The 25,411-nt window shown below is 35.5% G+C and overlaps 1 protein-coding gene across 1 annotated transcript; it reads left to right on the top strand.

Moving 5' to 3' along the window:
• Positions 1–1,131: 1,131 nt before the first annotated feature.
• wap (DDB1 and CUL4 associated factor wap) lies at positions 1,132–19,915 on the top strand. The gene is made up of 8 exons (XM_089249468.1): positions 1,132–1,713; positions 3,917–4,117; positions 5,093–5,206; positions 8,177–8,306; positions 9,646–9,797; positions 14,880–14,997; positions 16,439–16,647; positions 17,898–19,915. Exons 1-7 carry the CDS (start codon positions 1,567–1,569, stop codon positions 16,609–16,611), a joined length of 1,035 nt encoding a protein of 344 aa, XP_089105594.1. The 5' UTR covers positions 1,132–1,566; the 3' UTR covers positions 16,612–16,647; positions 17,898–19,915.
• Positions 19,916–25,411: the final 5,496 nt, after the last annotated feature.

Genomic DNA, 25,411 nt, shown 5'->3' with positions numbered 1-25,411 from the left:
AGGTTAGACAGCAGCACCAACACTCCCGAAGAAAAATTTTTCTCCACAACCCAGACTCGACATGACTTTTTTATTACAGTGATCTTATGCAATCTACACTACTGGACCTTTGATTTTCTTGGAGTTTCCCAAGATTAATTTCAAAGACCCTCGCATAATTCATTTTTGACAAAAAAAATTATTAGTTTTTGTTTGCTAGATGCTCAGATGATCGTTTAGCTGGAAAAATAAATTGCCCAGTGTTCTTGAGTCACTGAGCTCTCAGTAAACTTCACTTAAGACGGGTTTTCCTAGGAGCAGGTTTCCTGTGCCGCGCGCAACGTGATTCGCCCACGATCACAGTGGACGGCGTTTAAACGCCGTCCACTGTGATGGACTGCTTTTCTTACTGGTGAGTAAGAAAAGCAGCATGACTGTTTTACTACAGAGCGCAATACGGCTCACGACAGCGCTTTACGTTGCGCATTATTGGCTGACTCCTATACTGGAGGAGTCAAATGCGTCGTGCGTCGCGGTTTTGCCGATATTCTCTTGACTCTTGTGTTTTATTTCCCTTCCCTTCAAACCGGAGCATGCAGACGACAGAGTAGCTGATGCCAAAGCCTTATACTTTATATAGCCACCCTGATCTGATGCGCCTCGCTAGGAAAACACAAACGCGTAGCGTGATTATGTAACTCGTTTCTGTCGGCGCGAAATTGTCTAATTCGGTTCACGCTGCGCAACAAACCTATTCCTAGGAAAACCCGGCTTTATAGCTCAGTGTCTTGAGTACACTCGGCTGTTTGGTGTTCAAATTTCTGTACAAAGCAATGCCATCTCTTGAGGAATGTAAGAAATACATTTTTGCATGCATCTGTATATGCATACCAGTTGATGCTGCCATCTGCATTTGAAGTTAAGAGCTCCTCTCTGATAGATGTGCGTTCCATATTTTAAATTTTGAAATACGGCATCACAAGATTCATTAGTGCTGTATTTTAAAATCTTGTTAATTTGAGACAAAAAATGTTCGACCTCAGTAGGAAACTTGCTTTAGTGAGTTTTATTATGAAATAGGAAAAAATAGATTATTGAAAAATCGATTCAATCACATTTTTTTGTTATTTTATGATTCTAATATTTGGCAACAGTGTTTCCAAAGTTGTGATTTTTTTTTTGTAAACAACTTATTGGCGTGTGTTAAAAACTTATATAAAATAACAGTTTATGTTCGGTTTTTTGATAAAAATAGTGAAATATTAAAACGTGTTTTATTTCCCTATAACAAGAAAGAACTAATACTTATCCATGTTTTGATATTTTATATGTGTTGCGGATCATTCTAGTATCAAGATGGGATTTTACTATTGTATTGATTCAAATACCTTTAATCTTGAGAAAATCCATTGATTTGTGTGTGCCGAGTGAATTCACTACCTTTCCTTGATAAGGAATTGCTTATTTTGTTTTATAAACTGTGTATGTTAAACGCCACTGTATGTGATAGACTCAATCAAACACTAGTGTAAAATTGTGAGTGGTGCATTGTTTAAACTTTGTTTCGAGCGGAACAATTCAAAGACAATGGCCAGCCATACCGTTGCATCAAAGAGAAAAGAAATATACAAATATGACGCACCATGGACTGTGTACAGTATGAACTGGAGTGTGAGGCGCAATAAACGTTTCAGGCTCGCCATTGGCAGCTTCATCGAAGAGTATACCAATAAGGTATATTGGTTGTTCCCACATTATAGTTCCATTAATTAATGACAAAACTCAGACGTGAACAGTTGTAGTATAATCCCTTTTGGCGATTTGTTTTTCTTTAGCGAGAAGCATGCCCGAAAGTATGACGAGAAATTGCCAAGAGGGAAACGGCGGCATACTTTGAGATGTCATTCTTGCCCGAGAAAACACCAGCGTATTGCCAGAAGGGAATTGCACTATAGCTGTTGAAAAAGTAAAATAATGTTAAAAAACAATAGCAAAACAATACTCTTGCACTAAATAAGCAATCAAGATTAAAAATATAACATCCTAGACAATATAGGATTATACAGAATTCGAAATAATTAAAAACAAGCAACACTCTTAAATAATAAAAAAACATTCTCTTTTTAATAATATAATGGTCGGTAGAAAAAGCTCTGGGTTTGGTCTAAAAAAGTCATGAATCCCGCAAAAAACATGATTGTGGGTTTAAAATCATAACAGCTAGTGTGAAAAAAAAGTTAAATAGAAATGTGTACAATGTGAAAGAATCCATATGTAATCATGAGAATAAATAACATACTGGGAAAAATGGTAAGTATGATAAAATGTAAATGAACAAAAAAATAATGATTAGCTCTGTAAATGTGTGTGCGCTTGTGATAATGGAATCGATAAATTCAAATGCTGTCCCCAGTAGCACAATGATATTGCTAGGTTAGGACATCATACTGATACCGCTCCAACATTGAATGAATATTGAATGTCAGAAAAAGGTTGAAATTTGTACGTGTACAGTATAGAACAATATAGTAGGAATGTATTCACTCAATAAATTCCGAAATATCTTTTTTTTCCCCTCTAAAATAGTTTTACTTTAATTTTTACAGTATTTTGTTTTGAAGGAGAACATCTTATATGATAATTGGTTCCTTTTGAAGTAATCCAAATTTCTGTATATCGTCTTATACATTGAACAATATCAATAACGACGTCAAACAATATCGAAATCTCTACGTCGTTCTATATTTGTGTGCTAATTAAGCCTATTATAATTACAAATGAACTTCAAAAAGTGACGTCACCTGCAGATGGTAATGAAGATAAAAAATGGAAATAGTAACCCAGAAGTCAAAAGAATAATAATAGCGAGCAGAAAAAAAGTCAACTGAAGAAAATGGCAGACCTTCACCAACCAGGAAGAAAAGCAGCAGCAGGCTAAGAAGGAAATCACCCAGAAAATGAGGGTTTATACTATAACTGTTCCGTATGTTTTTTAACATTATTGGGCATTCATGCACCTTAGTGAATAGTGCTGAATCGGGTCTCGTGATAAAAAAGTAGTCACCAAACAGTGTTTGCCCATTGGAATTTACCAACTGAATTATAGCTGATGAGAACATTCAACAATTTTGCTCCAAATCATCAGTACACCCCAGCTCCCATTCTGTAAGTGATCCAACCAATGAGTTTCATACAACTGATTATGCTATGTATATTCCTTTATGCATTAGCCCAGTAATTCTTGAACTTCTATTACTTGTTTCTCCCTTGCTGCAGGTGATGTTTGTTTATTCTGCAGCTCCCTCATATAGCCTAGTCTTGCTGATCTCTCCTATACTCAGGCATTTTCAACTAATTGCTCACGATCACCACTGTGCTCCCTGAAGCACCTAGAGTGTTTGATGTTCATGTTCAATTTCATGCTTGCAAGCGCTTGCTTGATCAGCGTTCCAATTAAACTCCTTGTACATATAGCAATCAAGAACGAAAATCATTCTAATTGCATGCATTTGTATGACAAACTTGCTGTAAAGGATCTTTTTTTTTATGATGGATACAGGCAATGTTTGTGAGTAGAAAAAGGTCGAAGATCTAAAGTATAACTGAACAGACACACATTAATGTTTCTGGCTCGGTACAGACACCCCCCTCAGAAGATGCAACATCTATAACTCTTGTTAAACTTATAAAGCGATGTATATTTTTATCTATGCTATAAAATGATTCACGTTTAAATAGTTTACCCTGATAATCTTGATTTTTTTTGTTTGTCAAAACATGTTTCTATCTGACTTAGCTTGGATTGTTAGAGTTCTTGTGTCATTCTGTGTTCTTTGTGCTTAATGTTTTTGCAAAAAGATCAAACAAGCAATTTCAAAAGTACAAACAGTTTTTTATCATTTGATTTTTACATTATTTGACTATTTGTGTGTTCTAGGTTCAGCTAGTGTCCTTAGATGAAGAGACATCAGAATTCACAGCAAAAAGCACATTCGATCATCCCTATCCTACTACGAAAATCATGTGGATGCCTGACAGCCAAGGGATATACCCGGATCTATTAGCAACTAGCGGGGATTATCTCAGAGTCTGGAGAGCCGGCGAAGGAGAAACCAGGATAGAGTGCCTGTTGAACAATGTGAGTTGTAACTGTCAAATTCTTGTGATGAATGGTTTGTTTGATGATAGTAAAACTCTTGTACACACACATACAGTCAATTCGTGATAGGTCGAACTAAGCTAACTCGAATATCTTTTAAGTCGAAGTTTTCACTCAGGCCCAGAACTTTTTCTGTAGTTTAGTGGTACAACTTTCTTTAGCTTGAAGTTTTCTTCCTTTAAGTCCCCGTTTTTGGGAATGAGAGTAATTAAAAAAAACTTTAGCAATAATAGAATCTGGCAATAGCATTCAGCAATGGAATTGCATTTAGCAATAGCACTCGGCATTTTACAACAGAATTTAGCAGATTCATTTGTCTCTCTCCTTGAAAAAAGCAAATGACTTTCTCATGAAAGAAGGGCAAAAAACAGAGACATCGAAAAATTACCTGCATTTTCTGGCAGAAAACAGTCTTGTATATACAATTGTATTTACAATTTGTTTCATTTATACAAGTATTATGTATGCATCCGTTTGCATAATACGGTATGTACATCGGATTGATTTCTAAATATTCTCATTCCATAATTGAACATGATTAAATTATACTTTTCAAATTTCTTCATCTAAAGTAGTTTTACTATACGATATTCATAAATAGCACTGTTATTTTAATAATTCTATTTTCCCCACTCTGAAATCAGAATTTTCGATAAGTCGAACTAAGGATAACGCGAAGTTTTCTTTTTGGTGTTTCAGATTATTTTCTCTATTACTTTGAGTTTTTTGACGTTATTTATCAGACGCATTCACAGACAGTTTAAACTACAATCGTAGGTGGAAGGATTGGTTAAAATACCTGAATTAACCAATCTTGTGTCGACCACCAATCCTTTCAACTGCAATTATACTTTAAACTCTGTCTGTGAATACAGCAATGACTCTTTAAGTTTTGTTACGAGTACCGCTTTGACATGTTTCTCAATCGAGTCCCTACATTTTTTTTTTTTCCAGAATAAAAATTCAGATTTCTGTGCACCTCTGACATCTTTTGATTGGAATGAGGTTGAGCCAAATCTGCTAGGTACTTCCAGTATTGATACGACATGTACCATATGGGGTTTGGAGGTGAGTAAAAAAAAATTTTCGGTATGGTATAATTTATTTTTGTCTTGCATGCATAATTGACTGTTTTAAATATACATAAAAAATGATAACTAGACAAATTGAAAACAAATTTAGGCGCCAACTAAATCAAATATTTTTTTTGTCCAAATTAATGCCTATTCACACTTTTCCAGGACTTGCACCATCTAGCATTACATCATCTCGTCCTGCAAATTACTTTTTTTTTTCCATTAGATGCCTTTTGCCTTTGAAGGTTTTTTACATCACATTTGTAGGGAGAAATGTTTTCCTGTCGCATAAAAAACGAAAAGACAAATGAACGAGAAAGAATAAAGAAAATATGTGAATTTACTTCCCTTCTACTCCAGAATGGTGGGATGGAAGCATTACCATTGGACGAGTTTACTTTGACTCACTGTTTTTTTTATACTCATTTCATGTCTCAGAATGAATTACTGATGTAAGTCAGGGTATCTTACTGTACTTCTTTCTGTGTTGGTTGGTACACTGACATAAATTCCAAAAATTGTGTATCATCCTCTGACTCTGATGTAGTAATCACACAGAAAATTTTAGGCACCAATCAACACCAATATTTTAGTTTTACCCATAGTGGCATGATGCTTGTCAAGCCTTGTAGTAGAGAACAAGCGGCCATCATCGTGACTTCCATTTAGTGAATAAATTTGTTGGTTCCACCTGATGTGTTAAATTGTTACTGTTTATATATATTATCACCATTAGTATCCTATATATCAGTACCATATGTCAACAGTGGAGGTGCTACATTTCATCTCACTTATGTCTGTGGAATCTTAGGTAAAACTTAGGGCCCCTCATGAGTAGAAATACCCCCATTGGAATATAATTTTTATTTGTCTTATTTGACAAGCTATAGTGCTACGATAGCGCGATCGGTTTAGGCCTGACGTGAGATACATAGGGACAATCCGGAGAGAAACCAGGTTCGACTCCGACCTGCGCCAGAAAGTGATACTTTTAGCCGCTGTGGTGGTCGAGTGGTTATAGTGCCGGACTCGTGATGCGAGGATCCGGGTTCGAACCCCACAGTGGTGGTCGGCTGAAGTTGGTTTTCTGTGGTTCCCAACTTCAAGGCGCAAATGCGAGCCGGTCTCCCCGTTAAAAAGTCTCGCCACAGAGAGCAACAGTCCTACAACGGTAAATCATTCAACCATAACACTTCACTCATAGTTAGTAAAAACTGGGGGCAGATGACAGCATTACACATAACAAGCATTACACAGAAAACACAACTTTACGTCAGGTTGCACTACACGTACACGCACATTCCCGCATGTAACGATTCGTTGGGGGGTTCCGCGGGGGGGGGGGGTGTAGCAGTAGTAGGTAGGGGCTCGGGGATGCAGCCACCTCGTGGGCAATTTGCCTGTTGTGGCGTTGTATTTGTATTTGTATTAGTGTGTCAGTGATTAAAGGGCTTCACTGACTGATATCATTGCAGTGCAGTAGAATCTTGATCACTTTCATTCAGTTACCAATGATGTCACTCTGTTGTAACTCGTTTGGTTCTTGGCACACTGGTTTTTCAAGAAGGTTCTTACCCAGTAAACGTATACTGTGACATGCACAAATTTAATTTTTACGCGTAAGTCCTGGTATTTGACCCCACCATTCCACCACACTTAGAAACCTTGCTTTAGATTTAAAGTATGGGTGATATGGAATTTAACCCTGGATAACTAAACTTAAATCAGTGTTATTCAGTAACCGATTCATTCGGTAGTCCATTAGATGATCGTTTAGTTATCTAGGGTTAAAACTAATATAAGAGAAAAATTGAGATGCAGACATAATGAAAAAAATGGAATTTTACTTTAACGATGCAAATGGAAGAAATTCATTCCAGCTCTCCATGTTTTTTCATTATTGCAAAGCTTTATTCTAACCCCCATGAATGGAAGTCTTTTTTTTTTTCCCCTGTTCTTTCTATACTCCTGTTTAGTGATTCCCCTCCACATAGTGTATCTTTCTACTATACACATATACTGTATATAAGAGACAGAACACATGGGGAGGGTGAAATAGTACTATTTTTTCTACATATGTACTGTGTACTGTTTTTCCCCCTTTCTTCTATTTCTTTCTTTTCCCATTCTTGATTTAACATGGGTAAACAAGGAAACCTTTTTTTTTTTTCAGAATTATCGCTGATGAAGTAGAGCCTTGAAAATCTGAGCCGAAAGTTTGAGTTTGCAGATAATCTGAGGCACTAAAAATTTTCAAATTTCTTTCTTGAGACCCTCTTTCTCTCTTTTTATTCCAAGAACTCAACTTCTTTATTTTTTTCTCAGGAATACTACATAGTGCATACGTATTGCACAGTAATAGACTCCCTTGAATGTACATAGACCGTTTTAATTTTCGGGGGGAGGGAATTGCTAATAAGGAGAAGCAAGTTTGACTGTTTTCTTAAAATGGTGGGTAATTGCTTAAGTAAAATCATTGGAAAGGCAGTTGCAAGCTATCTGCGTCTCTGTATTGTTCGCTATCAATTCCATCCCCAACTCTCCTCAATAGCCCTTTTTACATTCTTCATTTTTTTTAAACATATCCTATGGTATCTATATCTCATTGAAGAATAAAAATACAGTAAGCATGCTAGTACTGCTTTTGCTTGTCTTTTTTTTTTTAATGTAAAACCAACATTTAAAGCATTTTTTATTGGTTTTTTTTTTTTTTTTTGATAATTCGAGTGTTTTGATAATCTGAGTTGAATGGGACCGAAGCCACCTTGGATTATTGAGGCTCTTCTGTACTGCAGATAGAGATAATTCAAATTTGTTGCCTGTATGTGAATGGTTAAAAACCATATTAGAGCTGATATGGATGCCAAGTTTATTGCATTGGGAATTTAAAAAAAATTATTTCAATTACTTAAATCTGTGACCTTGAATATTTAGTACTTATTACTCTTTTCTTTTCTTGCAGACTGGACAAGTTCTAGGACGAACGAACATATCTGGACATGTCAAGACACAGTTGATTGCGCATGATAAAGAAGTATATGACATTGCTTTCAGTAGAGCTGGCGGAGGTCGAGACATGTTCGCGAGTGTTGGTAAGCATCATATTCTTTATGGATAAAAATGCCACAAAAAATCAGCGAAAAGTGCTACCTTTGGTTTTCTCAAATTAATTTTTTTCTGGTAATAAGGTTAAAAATCTAAAAGAAACACGGTAGAATCTTTTCTGTGAGCATGAAATCAGATGTATTTTACATCTGATTTCATATGCCATTTATTTGTTATATACGATAAATACTCAAATTTAATGAGCGGAATTCACTTAAAGCAGCTTTTCTCAACCTATTGTCCGTAAACTGGAGGTGGCTCATAAAGATAGGTCAAGAAGTCCTTGGGCAAACTTAGTAGAACATGCGCGCACACAAACAAACAAAAAAAAGCATTACTCAATGAAGGAACTATTTTTGATTTCATCGAAGACATGTTTCCGCCTCATATAGGTCTTAGATAGGTTTCACTAAACAGCGATATCTTGACTAAAGAATGCCTCTGCTTACGAAGTTTCTGGCTAATGAACGTGATTCAAGAACTAATCATCTTCATTAGCCGAGGTAATTTTTATCACTGTATTTGCAGTGTATGAGTTTGAGTGCCATCTATTTTTCACAAACGACACTGAAAAAAAATTTTTAAAAATTACACAGCTGTTTTGAGAGCAACCTTTCTCTTAATATTCCTGCAGCCTAGGAGTTAAAATGAAAACTGTTTATTTATTTCACAAATTTTAATGGTATTCGCATTAGTTTGAATGAAATGTTAGACCCATATTCTGTAAGTCAGTAGTTCTCAAAGTGTGTGTGTGTCTTGCTTCTAGGGGCGTTGCTAACCTTTGTCAAAGGCAAGCTATTATGATATTGATGTCTGCCTGCTCAGTGTTATGAAGTGGTTCTTATACTGTTCTGGAGATTCTTGGGGTTCACAAACAAAAAATACTAATATAAACAAACCTGGTGTCGTGCCAATCCTCTTTATTCGGGAGGTTCTGAAAATGCAAACATAACCAGTACTATCTATAGCTAGAGATCGCCATTCAGCAAAAGGTGGACTGGCAGAACTTGCCCATAGTTTTCTCTGAATAGTATAGTAGTACTTCATATTCAAACTTCATTTCTGAGAAAAAGAACGTTCAATTTTATGAAACTTAATCCTGTGAAAGAAATTATGTTCTTGTCAAAAACTTTGTTATGTCCAATATTCATGGATATGGCAATTCATTGTAAACAATATTTTTACATTATTTTGGTATTGCAGGTTCAGTAGGACAGAGAAAAAAATTATTGTAATCGATACTTCTTAGTATGCAATGTCATTATAAGTGGGCTCAACTGTATTTTAAAAATTTGTTGTAAGAGTAATTTTTTCCCCTTTATGTAGGTGCTGATGGGTCAGTGAGAATGTTTGATCTGCGGCATCTTGAACATTCAACAATTATATACGAAGATCCGCAACATCATCCTCTCCTTCGCCTAACATGGAACAAACAAGATCCAAATTATTTGGCCACATTTGCAATGGATGCATCTGAGGTATTTGGTTTTAGTTGAAGGAAGTAAACAGATTTTGGTTGAAATTGATATTTCTAATTCTAGACAAACTATCTCTCACTTCTCTTGAACATTGCTTTGTGTGCATGTGTGCGCACACTACAGACAGAGAGAGTGTTCGAGAATGGTGAGAGATTATTCATCCTTAGTATACTCACACACACTTAGCAACAATCAATGTTATATAGTGTACGCCGTTTGATATGATCATATGAACACTCGGGAGTTCTAATCATCTAATAGTAACTAGGGCTCAGATTTTTATGACATAAAGATGAAATGTCTTCACTTATAGGTTAAAAACATAAATTTCGTTTTTTTAACTGATCAGCAACAATGTTTAATTTTTAGGTCGTAAAAATCTGAGCCTACTAACGACTATAACTGATTGATAATTGTGTCAGAAAAAAATCCTTTGTGAAAGTACAATGACCATATGTCCTGTTTGGTTGAACAGGACGTATGAAAATGTGACATAATTTTTCTTCCCCACATAACTGATTATGTTAAATCATGCTTTTTTTTCACTGGTTCTGAATTAAACACCCCCCCCCCCCCTTAAGCTAAATGCCATTTTTTAAAAAAATTCAGAAATAGTGAGAAATTAAGAAGTGGAAACTGTAATTTGTACTATTACGAATTGTGCAATACTTTTTTACAAGCATGTCACGCTCAATGGATTTTGCTCATGAGAGTCTTTTAGCCGAGGAACTGCAGATATAGTCAATTGAAAGAAACTATCAACTGAAAAAAGGGGACGGACTTTACCTTACACGTTCCCTCACAATAGGAAAGCCATTGTAAAAGAAGCATTAAGTGTATATGGATCATAGTGGCTATTATGGCCACATTGTGAACTGAGTATGGAAGGTTTGCCAATAAGGGAGCCTTCTGACCTACATAGTCTTGCAGATTGATAAGAATAAATTGCACAGAGAAACTGAGTCTGATTCAATCTTATCTTCAGGATATGCAAAAAGAAGAAAACACTTTCTAAAGGAAAAATTAATAACCTAAACCAAAATCCTGATAACTATAAACTATTTTTTCCTCATGTTATGATATTGGTCTGTTCCATACTTAGTGGAACTCTGATAACAATACCTGAATGATAACATTAACCATGATTCCAATAAATGGCATCTATTGTATATACCAGGGGTTTTCAAACTGTGCACCTACAAGAGCGGTGACTCTGACAAATGGTTTTCCAAGAGACTCTTTGTTAAACAGCTTTGGGGAGCCAACGAAACTCGTGGATAACCATTGAATAGGGTAAATGGGTGCCGCAGGTGGAAAATTTTGAGGACCTCTTGTACTCTCGCTTCCCAAAGTTAAGCTTGTGACACAGCTTTAACCGTGTTCATCTGGATTGAACGGTTAATGGAACACAAATGTGGGGTACTCTGGCGAATAGTCCCTTCATGTGGAGCTTTCGGCACACAATACTGGCAAATATTGTCTTACCAAGTGATGCTGCAATAATGGATGTAACAGTGGTGAAAGTCACTTGTGGATTCTGCTTGGGTACTGTAGCAATATACCAATCATCAGATGGGGGTGGTAACCTTGGTTGACTGGACCCATGTCTCTGGTCAGCAGTTTGACTTGCTTAGGAATGTGAGCAATTAAATTTAGTGTTAAGGATGTTGTAATTAAAATTGCAATGTCCCTTGTGGGAGTTGCTTGCCCGGTTTGAAATATCCAGTAATTTGTAGAAGCAAACGACAAGTGGAAAATTAACACAACTCAACTTTCGCAGGAAAATGTTATTTATTAAGTTCGGACTAACGTTTACACAAATCAAATATTAAATTTTTTAACACATAAAACCCTCAATTCAAAATTGACAGAATTGTATAATCTCATGGGTTTGTGGTCGGTCAATAATCAGTCAATTTATACGTCCATAAACTACTGGCGAGACACTCGATGTAAGAAGTCTCTCTGGTGTAGCCCAGTTACTCAATTCTCAGAGTCTCTCGGTTGAGAGCCAGATCAGCACCAGGGGGCCTCTTGGTTGAGGGCTGGATCAATAAGATGTTACGTTATTGCACATACCCTTGATGAGGCCAGCTCCTTTGTTATTTTTTGTCCGACGTCACTTAGAGAAGGTTTTTCATCTATGAAAATAAAGCAACTTTTTGATTCTGGACCTGCCAGGAAACAGATTTAGACAATTGAACTATCACATAATGAACAAACTGTTGGTTTTTTTTTCAGTCTAAGGCCAGATGAAGTGGTTGTATGACAGAAAACCGCCCAACTAGAGGGTTTTAGTTGAATGAGTACTACAAAGGAAAAGAGTTGACTAGCCAAAAAGGGAAGAATTTATACACATACATTTTATAAAAATTTAGGACCACATATTCTCGTTAGGCTTTTCCGTCTCAACAAAAACATCACATTTGCATATTCATGCATTTACAAAAATAAACATCACACAAAGAAAATATTGTATCAGAAACCTGGCAACATGACGCAATCTGGAGAGCTGATCAGACTCTCCAGACTATGTCAACATTAAATGAACAATACTGAAAAATAAAGTGTTCCGACGGAGGTCTGCAACCCCCCTGCTGAAGGGAGTTTTTCACGAATCAGACATTGTAATACCTCCCTTGGGAGGTCCCTTAATGAAAAGTAATAAAATATTTGAAGACACAATTAACCCTCGTCTCAACTATATGGGAATCTGAACCAGATCTCTCCACAAAAATAGCGACATCGGCATCATGAGGGAAATTAATTTATATGAGACGTCAGCAGCCTGACCTCTGGCCCGTTCTCGTTTGACAGCTGTAAGACCCCACCTGCTGAACTAAGCTGCTATTCTGGTCCTTACCGGCCAGTGGGCCCTTGGGTGGTTTCCAGTAGCTGAGAGTTTACTGAGGTCTAAAATAAGGAGGAATTTCCCACATAGTGACAAGATCACCATTAATGTAGAGGGATTGGATCCGCTACGCTACATAGTAGCTACGCAGAATTGATGAGCGACCTCCACAACTGTTACTTCTAGGGTTGCAATATTGCTTGGATAGACACTATCTGCTGGTAGTGATTGCCGACGACTCCATGTGAAGAGCCTGTATGCACTCATACCACGCGTTTGTGTTCCACTAACCGTGTGATCTAAAGGGGCAAGATTAAAGTGGTGTCGTAATGTTATATAAGACGTTGCGGGCTTAACTTTTGGAAGCGAGTGTATATACTGTAGTGTTCGGAATCATTGGTGGTTCACTGGTCCAAGACTAGTGATTAAACAATCGGACCACTGAGAAAAAAATTGTGGTGGTCCGCTGACCAGTAGCAAAAGGCATTGCCAGCCAGTTTGACACCTCAAAATGTCTTGTTTTTTGCTGAATATGCTAAAAAAACGTGCGTTTATGTAAAGATATTTTGTTTTAATTATTTTGTAATCAATGTAGCAAAAAAGCTATTCAGGATATTATACTTTTTTATTAGCAAATATCTTGTGCAAAGTGTTAAAAATGTTATTTAAAAAGGTTTCTTCAAACCTCCACGCTTTTTTGTCAATAAAGCCACAGAATCAACAGTAATGGCTTCATGAGGTTTAGCTACAGTTCTAATTGTTTTTTATGGCACCTTTTCTGTAAACCTTGGTGATATATCACTTTTCTAAATGGCAATATATTGAAAAAAAAATCCATTATTATTTCAGAAGATATTTTTGTTTAGCGGACCACTCATGATCTCTGCAGATCTGTAGATTCTCGTATTCACTGGTCCGTGGGACAAGTGACTTTTATGTTTCAATTCTAACGCTGTACAGTGAAAGTCTGATATAAAATGAATCATCTATAATGAGTGATTTACAAGATATTGTCACAGAGTTAATTTTAAAGATACAGATTCAGTTAGGTTACACAGTGAAACCTCTTTTTTGTGGACACTGACGTTACAAAAACAATTGTCCATAAAAGAGGGGTGACCATCAATCGGGTTATGCATGCATACTTTTAATGATTTATACAAATAAATTATTTGTAATAAATAAATGACAAACAAATCAAATAAAATATGAATAAATTGTAACAAAGAAAAATTTTTATTTAAGAGGGGTTTTACTCAAATATATTCGGTTAGAGCAAGTTGAAAATTTGAAATCTTTTGCTGCAACGCCAAAATATTTTTCGAAAATTCCAGTTTTTTCCTTTTCTTTTTTTCCTTTGAAAATTAAACTAAGGATGACACTTATCACTAAATCTGAGGCTATACACACACAGGATATATGATGATCTTATTCGACTTTTGTCTCTCTCTTAGTGACTAAGTGACGTTGGTCACACCAGGGGTTATTCGACTGGAAAATACCAGGGTTTAAGCTGGATAAAAAATTCCTTTCGCAAAAAAAGTGAAAATTGGAGGGAAGCTTTAGCAAAATGCTACTATAATGCTAATGATTGATGGTTTGATGTCTACTCATTTCGTACCTCCTGTACACATTTTTGCGAAAGTGGCTGCTGTTACTTTCGCATTCTACGATTTTCTTTTGCATTTTGCAAAATATGCAACCGTAGCTTAAACCCTGGAACATACAGTAAAATGTTGTTCCAAATGGCTGAACAAATACAAAAGATTTCAGATTAGCGGAAAAATATTACAAATTCATACAACCATGAAAGTGGGCAGAGATATAACAATAGAATTTTAATCGCAGGTTTGGTTTATTAAGTTGCTTTGATAATAAAAAAATTCTATTGAAAAACATCCAAGACAATCATCAAAAATCGATTTCACTAATGGGGTCTGATTCATTTGGGGACAAAATGATCAAAAAGGTTTTATTGCAGATATAGTACCAATTTTTAACAATTTATAACCTGACAGAGCAAAAAAATTGACATTTCTTCATTTTTATTTTTGATTCTAAGCTCTCGTTATATCAGACTTTTACTGTATTTGCTACGTTTGTTTTTAATGACTGCATATATATAAAATATTATTCAATAAATTTCTAGTTGTATCAGTTTACTGTATCTTTGCTTTATTTTTCTAAAGTAACTTTTGTGAAAATTATTATTTTTGTGTTCTTATTCGAAGGTGATCATTCTCGATGTACGAGCTCCTTGTGATCCAGTGGCTCGTTTGAACAACCATAGAGCATGTGTAAATGGAATCGCATGGGCACCACATTCTTCATGTCACATTTGTACTGCAGGTAAGAAGAAAAATTCTTTGATTTACACATGCAGTCAAACCCTTCTACAGTGGACCTGGCTTATAATAAATCTTTGTATGCAACAAACAATCACAAACATCAATATATGGGAAAAGTAGATAAACTTTGCCCAATAATACTCAGAAATCACAAACGAAATGGCAGATAAATAGAAAAATATAAAACTCGTAATATATTTTGATACACAGTGGGTGTTGCCTTCAGAGAAAAATATATAGCCACTAATCACGCTGCCATGGATCCCACTTGGGTTGGTTAACCAAATCTTAATTTGTGGTTGCTCTGCAGAAAAAAATATATCTGTTCATTTCTCAAATGTTGTGGTCAGAATGAAGCTGTAAGCCTGTGTGTGTCTGATGCAATGCCCTGATTGGTGGCTTGCAAATTGTAGCTACCCGACTGGTCTATTCGAATTTTCTTAAAATTTCTGCTCGTAATCAACCCAAGCCATGGTATTGCAAAGGCATACATTATCCTTTCAAAAATGTTTTAGTAAACGATAATAAATCAACACCATCAATTGCAATGGCATGACTTAGGTTCATTAAGGGTTCATTACTTGGGTTCTAAAATTCTAATAGACTAATCAGGTAGCTACATTTTAAAAGCAGCCAATCAAGGCATTGCATTAAACTTATATGCAGACTCTCAGTTTTATTCTGACCACAATGTTTGAAGTGAACAGGCATACGTTTTTTGACAGAGTGACAGAGCACACCTGTATAAGCTTCAGATACAATATGACATGTTGTGGGCTTCTTTGGCTTGTCTGCTAGTTTGTAGGAATTTATTTTCTCTCAGAAGAACTGATGGACGGGGTGTCTGTAAGAATTTTGACTGTGTAAATTTTGTCTGTGTATGAATTTTGTACCTGACAAATGTTTAGAACCTATTCGATGCAATGTTCAAGAGCATTGTGGTGCCCCCCTGACACATTTAAGAGTTCTTGGTAACAAAAAACATCAAAAGATTATTTTTCAAAGCACTGTGCATAAAATAATCTTTGAAGCATCACAGACTGTAATACATTATGGCAGCTACACACATTCAGATATACCTGTCAAGTATACTGGAACATGTGTAGCAAACTGTACAGCATTTCACCTAACTTTATCCATTCTATCTTCATTGTGTTGTACAGAAACTGAAAATAATTTTTGTGAAAACATAATTTTCACCATTTATGGCTTTATTTTATTCAACCTGAAATTAATGCAAGATCTGTATTATTCGAGGTAGATCTGGTCCACATTAGCTTGGATAATCTGGGGTTCCACTGTACTCTTGAAATTTTCTTAAAATTAATGAACTCTTAGAATGGTGTTCTCAGTAATGTAGTTTTAATGTAGTTTCTCATACAGTTATGTTTCTTTCAAATATAAAATCATGCTAACATTGTGAACTTTAATTTTTTTGACAGCTGATGATAAGCAAGCTCTCATATGGGACATTCAGAAAATGCCTAGAGCTATTGAAGATCCAATCTTGGCTTATACTGCTGATGGGGAAATTAACCAGATCCAGTGGGCTAGTTCTCAGCCAGATTGGATTGCCATTTGCTACAACAGATGCCTGGAAATACTAAGAGTATAGGAAGCAGGTCATTAGAAGAAATGCATTTGTGTGTGGGTATGTATAATTCCATTTTAAAAAGAATCATTTTATAGTACAATAGCACCTCATTATAATGAACTAGTAAAGGCTATAAAGGTTGTCCGTTTTAATGAAAGTTTGGTTTATAACAAATAGTTCTAATAGGGATGTAATGCAACAAAGTGTACATTGCACACCTTGCTGTATGATGTACACCGTATATCAATGAAAGTACAGTGGTTATAGCTATGAAAAGTGTTTATTATGTATCAAATAAAAACAGACTTCAACATTCACTGAATTAGTACACACACATATATACTGCATTAATCTTAATTTTTCTGGCTGGAGAGTATCAGTTATGAAGTGCATTCACATGTTTATGCAAACAAGCACAATAATCGGTGTTTAATCGTTTGCTTGGAAATGTAAAGCTTTTCAGGTAAAAATAAACACCCTTTATTATTACTACTATTTTTTTGGTGGTCCATTATAAATGATGTTATGATAGTGTGTGTTTATAATGAGGTTCTACTGTGGTTATTTTACCAATAACTTGCATGATTGCCTTGGTGAACTTGAGATGATTAAACTTGCAATCAGAACAAGTCTAAAGTGAATGCACTGGGCCTTAATGTACATTGATTATTTATTTCATTTTGACATAAAACTTCTGAAAAAAGCCACATCGTGAAATTCTATCAATATTTTTATGTGTCATGCAAAAAATTTGTGTATTATGCGTTGTTGAGAAACTCAATATGCAGACAAAGACTCTCTGGACTAGAATTTTTGAAAAAAAAAATATATATATATATATCTGGTCCTGTTATAGCCTTGCGCTGGTCAGGAGTGATGCTGACTCTGGTATTGTAGAAGGCTACCAAAATTGGTTTTCTGCATCGAGCTGCAAAAAGCGTATGCTTTTCCAGATATGTGCTTAGTTTGTGTGCAGGTTTTTCAAAAAATTTCACAAATTCAAGTTTTTTCAGACTTAATGCATTTTTCTCCCATAATCAAGTATCCCCAGTTAGTCGAAAATGGTTTGAGGTAAGATAGGGTTGGTTGGGTGGTTCATATTCCACTTAAGGTTGTCTATCCTCACCCCTCCTCCTTTTATTTAGCAGAACAGGTCATGTTCACCCTGCATACAGTACATACAGTAATTGGTGATCTGGAACCATCTTCATTTATATGACCAAGGTGCATAAATTTCTTATTAGCATGTAGGGTTTTAGACGAATAATTTACTAGAGTATTTTACAATCTCTTATTTTTATTTCTAGGATGTCTGACATTACGTATCCATTTCATTTATGGACTCAACTCTTTGGTTTTTAAGCCTAGCTTTGTTTTTCGAAAAGGTATCTTGAAAAGAACCTTCAGAACAGCCACTTGCAGGGGAGTATGTGTAAATAGTGCACCAACAAAGATTTTTTGAAACCTGACGTATACATATTGACTCGATGTATCAGTAACTATGCATTTATGTATTTGTGTGAGCTTGTGTTGATGAATCGAGATGTTTCAAGTTGAAACTATGAGCGGTGCTTGTTGTGGAATTTCAGTTTTTGCTGAAGAAAGAAAGAAGAATATTATTAATTTTTTATTGATTATGTGAGTGCCTAATGCCTGTATTGTATCATGGAATTACCTAATGAATGTAAGTATGCACCATGTTCTGAAAGTAAGTACTGTTTTGGTATAAGAAATTATGCATAATTTTTTTTTTGGATAAATTCAAGTTTTATGAGTAGCTTGTACAAGTGTTATCCAAAAACTTTCCCTATGGTACAAGTAAAATTTGAACCCAGTTCCAAACTAAAAAAACCCATACCCATATACAGGGCTTGATATATACCAGATCACCATGGTGACTATAAAATTGTATTGATGCCTAAATTTTTCTATCTTCTATTGCTAAATCAGTCTACAATGACACAGAATTTTCTGACTTCATAATGATGTGTATTTCAACATGAAAAGGAGTCATGTCTGAGAAAACATTATTTATACCTGTCTTTTTTGAGAGAAAACTATTGTTAGCTCTTGAGAAATGTGTCTGGTGTCTAAATTTTTCTTTGCTTTGTCAAGCTCTGCCTATATATCACAGGAATAGAATGTTATAAAAAATTTCCTGGCTGGTCTGTGCTTTGACGGTATTGAAAAAGTTGTGTAGTTTTTTGTTACTTCTGGTGGGGCCGTGCGATATGAGGACTGCATGGGGGGGGGGGGACTAATTTTCTAGTACGGCAAGTGATTTTGTAATTGCATGAATAGTTAACGCTGATATGAAGAACATGAGAGAAGCCAAAGGTTGCCAGACATCCATATGTACTGCTTTCAAGAGCATTTGTGGGGGGGGGGGGGCGGCTGAAGTTTAAATGTTGTAAGAGAGTAGTTCAAGGTGGGCTCTTTGAAATACCAGGCTGACTCATTCGCTTTGAGTAGAAGTGTGACGTAAGTATTGTCGCTAGAGTCAATTGCTGTTCTCTATCATGGCTTTTTTATTCAATGATTTCAGAGACATTAGTGTCACTGTTTTTTGTTCAAAGGTGAACAATGCCTCTGCTCTTCTTTATTTTTGTCTCCTTAGCCCTTCAATGGATGAGGCTGCATATATCCTGGTCAAGAAAAACTTTTCTATTTTATCAATGACAAGCTCAGATATTTTTTAAATTTAGAAAAAAAAATTATGCTTAACTTCTTCTAATAAAATAGTATTTATGTTTCAAGCATGCTATGTAGAACCTCGATTATATTTGATTGATTAATAAGGCAATTAAGCAAATTTGTGACCAAACTCTCATCATATTGGAACAACTTGAAGCAATTATTTCTGTGAGACATGCTGGTTATGAAACATATCCAGTATACAGTCAAGTCCATATACAACAAAGTCGCACAGGCCCCCATAAATATGTTCATAATATTTGATATCATTATGACTAGGGTTTTCATGCTGTAAAAACTTCTAAAAAATGCTCTATAAAACATGCATTTATGCTCTTAAAAAACTGTAAATATATGCCGTATAAAACAAAAAATATGTACTAAAATATTTTTCATTCCTATCTCAAATAACATTACTTTAACAAAATAATATGATAATGAAAAGTGTTGATGCTGTCTAAACTATTTTGAACCATTACTTATTGTATGAACAGAAATTCTTCGTTTTACTAACTGATGTCGAGCTAAATTTTCCCTTTTCAGCAAGTTTTCCCCTACAAATTCAGAATTAATGTGCTGCCATCTATAGGTAAAAATACCTAGCCAAGTAGTGTAGTTAACTTTAAAAAAGAGCAAAATTAAAAAAATATATATATATATTATTTTTATTTGATAAAAACACTCAAAATTTCCCTCAAACGGTAAAAAATTCTCCCATTTACCAATTTTAGTTAATTTTTCCCACAAGTTACCATCACTAAAATTAATCTATTTACAGCCACATACCAGTGTTATTGAAGGGCTAATATTTTTATGCTCTAACAATTCAATGTCATTGCTGGTTGGTTGAAAAACCTGAATTTTAGGATTTTTTACCGATCAGCAACAACGCTTCATTTTTAGTGTATAAGAATCCTAGCCCAGAGAGCTCTTGTCAGAGGCGGGAACCGCAAAAACCAATCTGAAGTGGGATTGGAATAGCGAGGAAAAAATTCACTTTTTATCGAAAATCATGAAATTTACGAAGTATGCCTTAAAATTTTGAAAATATGCAAATATGCTCTATCACATAAAAATAGCTAAATATGCACAACATTAAAAAAAATATGCAAAGACATAGAAATCCGGACCCTAGTTATAGCCATTACAAATTATCCATATGGTTTAGGCTGTATAATAATATACTAAAAACTAAAACTTTATCATACAAGCGAAAAACAAGTACTTTTTTCAGATGGTCAAATTTGCTATACGTATTGAAGCATATTTTATAACATGAAAATTCTACATATTTAATTTTCTAGTGTCTTGAAATTCTCACGACAATCGTTGTTCTGAGCTTTGAAAAAAAGCCCCATGTTTTCGAGAGAGTGTCTGTCTATTGCAGATTTTGATGTCTTTAATTTTTTATTTTCTTCAATTGTGATGTGTTCCAGTGTTTCTCTTTGAACTGTTCCCCCCAGATGTATTTTGCAATGTTATTGATGCAATAATTTCTCATCTTTCTGCATGTATCATGTGACAACATAATCATTGGTGACATCCAGAAGTGTACCTGAAAATTCTGCTTGCTTCTAATGGATAGGTTTTGGTTGAAAAACAGTCATGTGCATCACTTAAAAATTCAGAAGCAATTTTTACCAAAAGATCCAGATTGACTTCAAGATTGAACGTACTTGTCTGATATTTTGTGATTAGCACTGACAGAACACACTCATAACTTATCTCAGAATAGTACATACAGTATTTTCGAAAGAGAACTTTAATTTCTGATCTTATATATATAGAGCTGTCTTAAGAGCACCATAGGCTCCCAGGCCAAGTGATTTTACAGGCCAATATGAACATTTATTACATTAATTATACATTACTTACAGCAACAATCTATCGGTAATTTCCGGAAATGAAATAATCACATTGACTGTTTACGTTAATAGGAGTTAAGTCAAAATATCACAGTCGTCATTGAAATTTTTGCACCAATACAATGATCAGGAAAAATATCCACATGACTAGAAAATCTATTAAGTACACATCAAAGCACACAAGTCATTGCCATACTCGACACCTTTAATTCACACAGGACCACATTGTGGGAATCCAATTACTGCAAGCACAGAGATCCAGGCAGCTGTCATATCTTCTCATAGGCACAATGATCGTTTCCCAAGAGACCAGTATAATGGTATGAAATACGGCACTGACATGATCATCTCTACAGAACTGGCGAGACAGTGATCGAAAAGTGGCCACAACATCGGCTGCTTATCCTTTAGGTAGACACACACTTGGCACGTTTATCGCGAGTTAATTCATACTGCAAAAAAAAAAAGTGAGAGTGAGAGGATAACATGCAACTGGTATTTGAGGGAAACTTTCCCAACCACGCAGGGTCACCGGATCCAATCAGATTCAAGAAATAACACCTGAATTTGCATAACAGAACAGTTAAACAATCTCATCTCAAATCTGGCAACAGCATGAGAATCAGCCACTATTACTGAAACATGATCATCGAGACTGATCTCAAAGAGAGCAAAAAAAGGTAAATATTCAATAAATATAACTAGATTTAAAAAAAAAACTCTCTAAAAATGGTTTCTCTGCTGGGTCCTAACACATATGTTACACCGGATGGACCCATGCATTAAGATGGCACTTTATATACATATCATACTAAATTCTATGTGAGAAATTAGATACTTACCAAAAAAACTTCATTGTATCCAACATTCATAAATTCGAAAAACTGTGAAATTTAGTTGGAAACAGGAATCATCACTTCAATTGTCATCCTCTCAGTCCCCTAAATCCCATCAAGAGCCTATGGAACTTATTATATTGGTGTCTGATGGACGGGTATCTTGTGGCCAACCAATCTAATATTTACATGTTACTAGCATCATTATCATCACGTCCACAGAGCACCCCCTCAGCCTTTGATTCTATCATCTTATCTCTACTAATGATGTGCAAGTATCTGTTGAATGTGTTGTGGTGCGTATAAAAGTTATCAGATTACAGATTTTTTTCAGGTATCCCCCCCCCCTCCCCGAATCCCATCGATGTGTAGGTGTCATAGAAACTAAGACAGGTTGAGGCTGTTGCGCTAAAACAGGGGTGCACAACCTCTGGCTCTCAAAAGCTGTTCTGGTAGAAAAGTAACGTTAATATGATCTGTATTTAGGGCTGACCATATCCTTGATAAAAATGTTGGAAATCAGGAAATGTGTGACATTGCAAATTATTGCCAAAAAACACAGGCAAGTAAAATTGCCAATTATAGCCAAAAAAGATTTGTCAAAGACACGTTAAGTTTCCAATTGTAGCCACAAAAATTGCTTTTGAGATTTCACAATCAAATTGTCAATAGTTTGTAAAGTTTCCAACTATCGCTAAAATTGCTGAAAAAATCTAATGATGGAAAATAGAAGGCTACTGCGAATTTGAATTGAATTCAGAAAAAAATTTGTTTGACACGAATATATTCATATGACTATGGGCAATTGTTATATAGATTATATTATGGTAATTATGGCTCTATAAGACATTGAAATAATCTTAATTCTTAATTTCAGTAAAGAATAAAAATTAAAGCAAAAGCCTTAAATTATTGAAAAAAGGAACATTTTATAAAACGGCTTTAGATGGCCAAAATTATGGGAATGTTCCATAAAATACACAGGTCATATGGTCAGAGCCGCAACTAGATACTTGGTCAGCCAGGGCAAGTACATACTTAGGTGCCCCCTCGTAATGCTGAAAGAAAGGTTAAATTGGCACCCTCCTTTGTTCAGCGCCCAGGGAAGCAGATCCGCCTGCTCCCCCTTAGTTGTGGTCCTGCATATGGTCACCTTTTATACATATATATATATATATAAAAGGGTTATATAATATATATATATATATATATATATAATATATACAGGTTTCTGGCCCGTGGACTACGGGCTTACTTAGTATGCTAAAGCATACTGTTTGTGAAAAGTTTGTGGTTAAGAAAGATTTGCTTTGTCTGCCATCAGTTCTGGAAAAATGTTTCGAATGCAAAAACTCTGGCAAACACCAACCGTGCTTGAGTTCATCTTTGACTGCACTGTAACAAATACTGTTGAATCCTGTTATAACGAGCTCCAAGAGACCGAAGAAATCACTTTCTTGTAATGAAATCTCATTATAAAGGAATTCCAGGTTTTTGCATTGTTCTCATGTAAACTTATTTGGGGGGGGGGGGGATTAGAAAAATGTCCATTAAAATGAGATTTTCGCTATAATGATATCTGCCTGTAACACTGTAATTTCTTTTTTGCGGTTTGAATTATTCTAAAAGCTAATCAGATTTGAACAATCGAGGTTCTACTATAGTGAAACTCCTAATATGCTGATGCTCAAGGAACCCTAGAAAAGTATTGTTAAACAAGATAAATTGTTATAGATTGAATATATTAGCACTATGAGATCATTATATAGGAGTTCCACTGCATATCAATTTGAATCGGTGATTTGTTTCTTTTATTATTATTATTATGTTGTTATGCGTAGTCTCAGTTTGTGTGTGTTCATATTATTGTATGTAAATGCATTTCCTCATGCATTAGTGTCATTCTGCATTCCTTGGATACATATTTTTTTAAATCCTCAATCATTCACTTTATTGGAAATCTATCTGATCGAATTGTCATCATGTCACAGATTTGTATTTGATATAATATATATATATAATTTTTTTGTACATGCAGTACTTTATGTTTAATTTCTTTTCATGTTTTCATGGTATGAGACTGCACATAGTATGGGCTCATTAGAACTTGAATGTTTTGTGGGAATACAGAATGTTTTAGAAATGGAAGGAATACATTCGAGCAGGCAATATACAAAACTAAATACATTCGAACCCATTTATAACGAAGTAAAAAAAAAAAACAGTGGAACTATTCGTGATATGCAACTTTGTTATATCCGTACCAGCTTGAAAAGTAATGCATATAAGCAAAATGAAACCATCATTTACATGCAACGGAACATGATTTTTGATTAAATAAGACCTTTACTAGTTTTTAACCATTTTTCAACAGCTTCACTGCCAACCGAAGCACTGTAGCCAAAAATTAATTTACATGCGATACCATGGCGGTCATTAAATCTTTGTAACCATTCGCGTTAAAATCATGTTTGTGTATTAAGCATACAAAATGTAACGCTTTTTATTTCAGCAAGGGGACTACTACTTCACCAAACACCAACTCTGGCCATATCGCTATATTGCAATTTACTGCCATTAGTGAGATGGGTTGGAAGTGAAGGCATTGTCTATCGGTGGTCGCCTCAAGTTTGTTAGGGAAAATATCAGCAAGGGGACTGTCACTGGAACATTTTTCTGTTTCACTTCTCCAGACACTGCCGTCTTAACGTATGGGCCCACCCGGGCACCTCAAGAGAAAAGGGGCCTCACAAAAATGAGATCTGGTTGAAATTTTCAAGAATTTGCCTGGTAGGGCCTCAGAAAAATCACTTGGCCGGGGGGCCCATGATGCTCTTAAGACGGCTCTGTCTTCAAACCCTTCGAAAAGAGCTTTTTCCACATCAGCATGAGCTCCTTCTCTGAATCTCTTCTTGGAGGTGGTCAGCTTACCATCTGAAAACTTTCTTTTCAATTCTTCTGTCTTCAAAATTGTGGGTATCAAACTTGGAGCATGGGCGGAGATACGGGGGGTGGGAGAAATGCTTCCCTAACAGCGAAAGTGGAGTCGACTGATCTAATGTATGTGTATATATGAATTGACATCATCGTGCCCCCCCCCCCCCAGCATTCGAAGTCAACCTCCGCCTATGACTTAAATGACTATGACCTCCGCCCTGACCGCGGTTCTCAACAGGTGCTCCGCGGCTGCTCGAGGAAACTAAAAAGACGTTATAGGCATACTTTGCTGAAATCGGTTTTCATTATAAGCAATCAAAATAACAGATAAGCACTTCAAAATTTTCTCAGAACATGGGAAAACTTTGTTATATCCGTGTTCGTTATAAAAAAGTTTGACTATTATACAGTTTCGGCATTTACAATAGCTTTTAATTTCCGGAAAAATTCTGAAGTAAACTGCAGGAGCCCAAAAATTTTGTTCACTAT

Source organism: Pholcus phalangioides, unplaced genomic scaffold (genome assembly GCF_987345545.1).
Source record: "Pholcus phalangioides strain wild (caught in Gottingen) unplaced genomic scaffold, Ppha-v1.0 ptg000022l_1, whole genome shotgun sequence".
NCBI lineage: Eukaryota > Metazoa > Arthropoda > Arachnida > Araneae > Pholcidae > Pholcus > Pholcus phalangioides.
The sequence above is the reverse complement of the archived record's forward strand: the minus strand, read 5'-3'. Positions and strand labels throughout refer to the sequence as shown.

Bases quoted from the DNA above. Each gene is read 5' to 3' on its own strand.
- wap (XM_089249468.1), top strand. From the start codon at position 1,567: ATGGCCAGCCATACCGTTGCATCAAAGAGAAAAGAAATATACAAATAT. The intron at 1,714-3,916 runs GTATATTGGTTG...TGTGTGTTCTAG, and splicing joins TCGAAGAGTATACCAATAAG to GTTCAGCTAGTGTCCTTAGA. The intron at 4,118-5,092 runs GTGAGTTGTAAC...TTTTTTTTCCAG, and splicing joins TAGAGTGCCTGTTGAACAAT to AATAAAAATTCAGATTTCTG.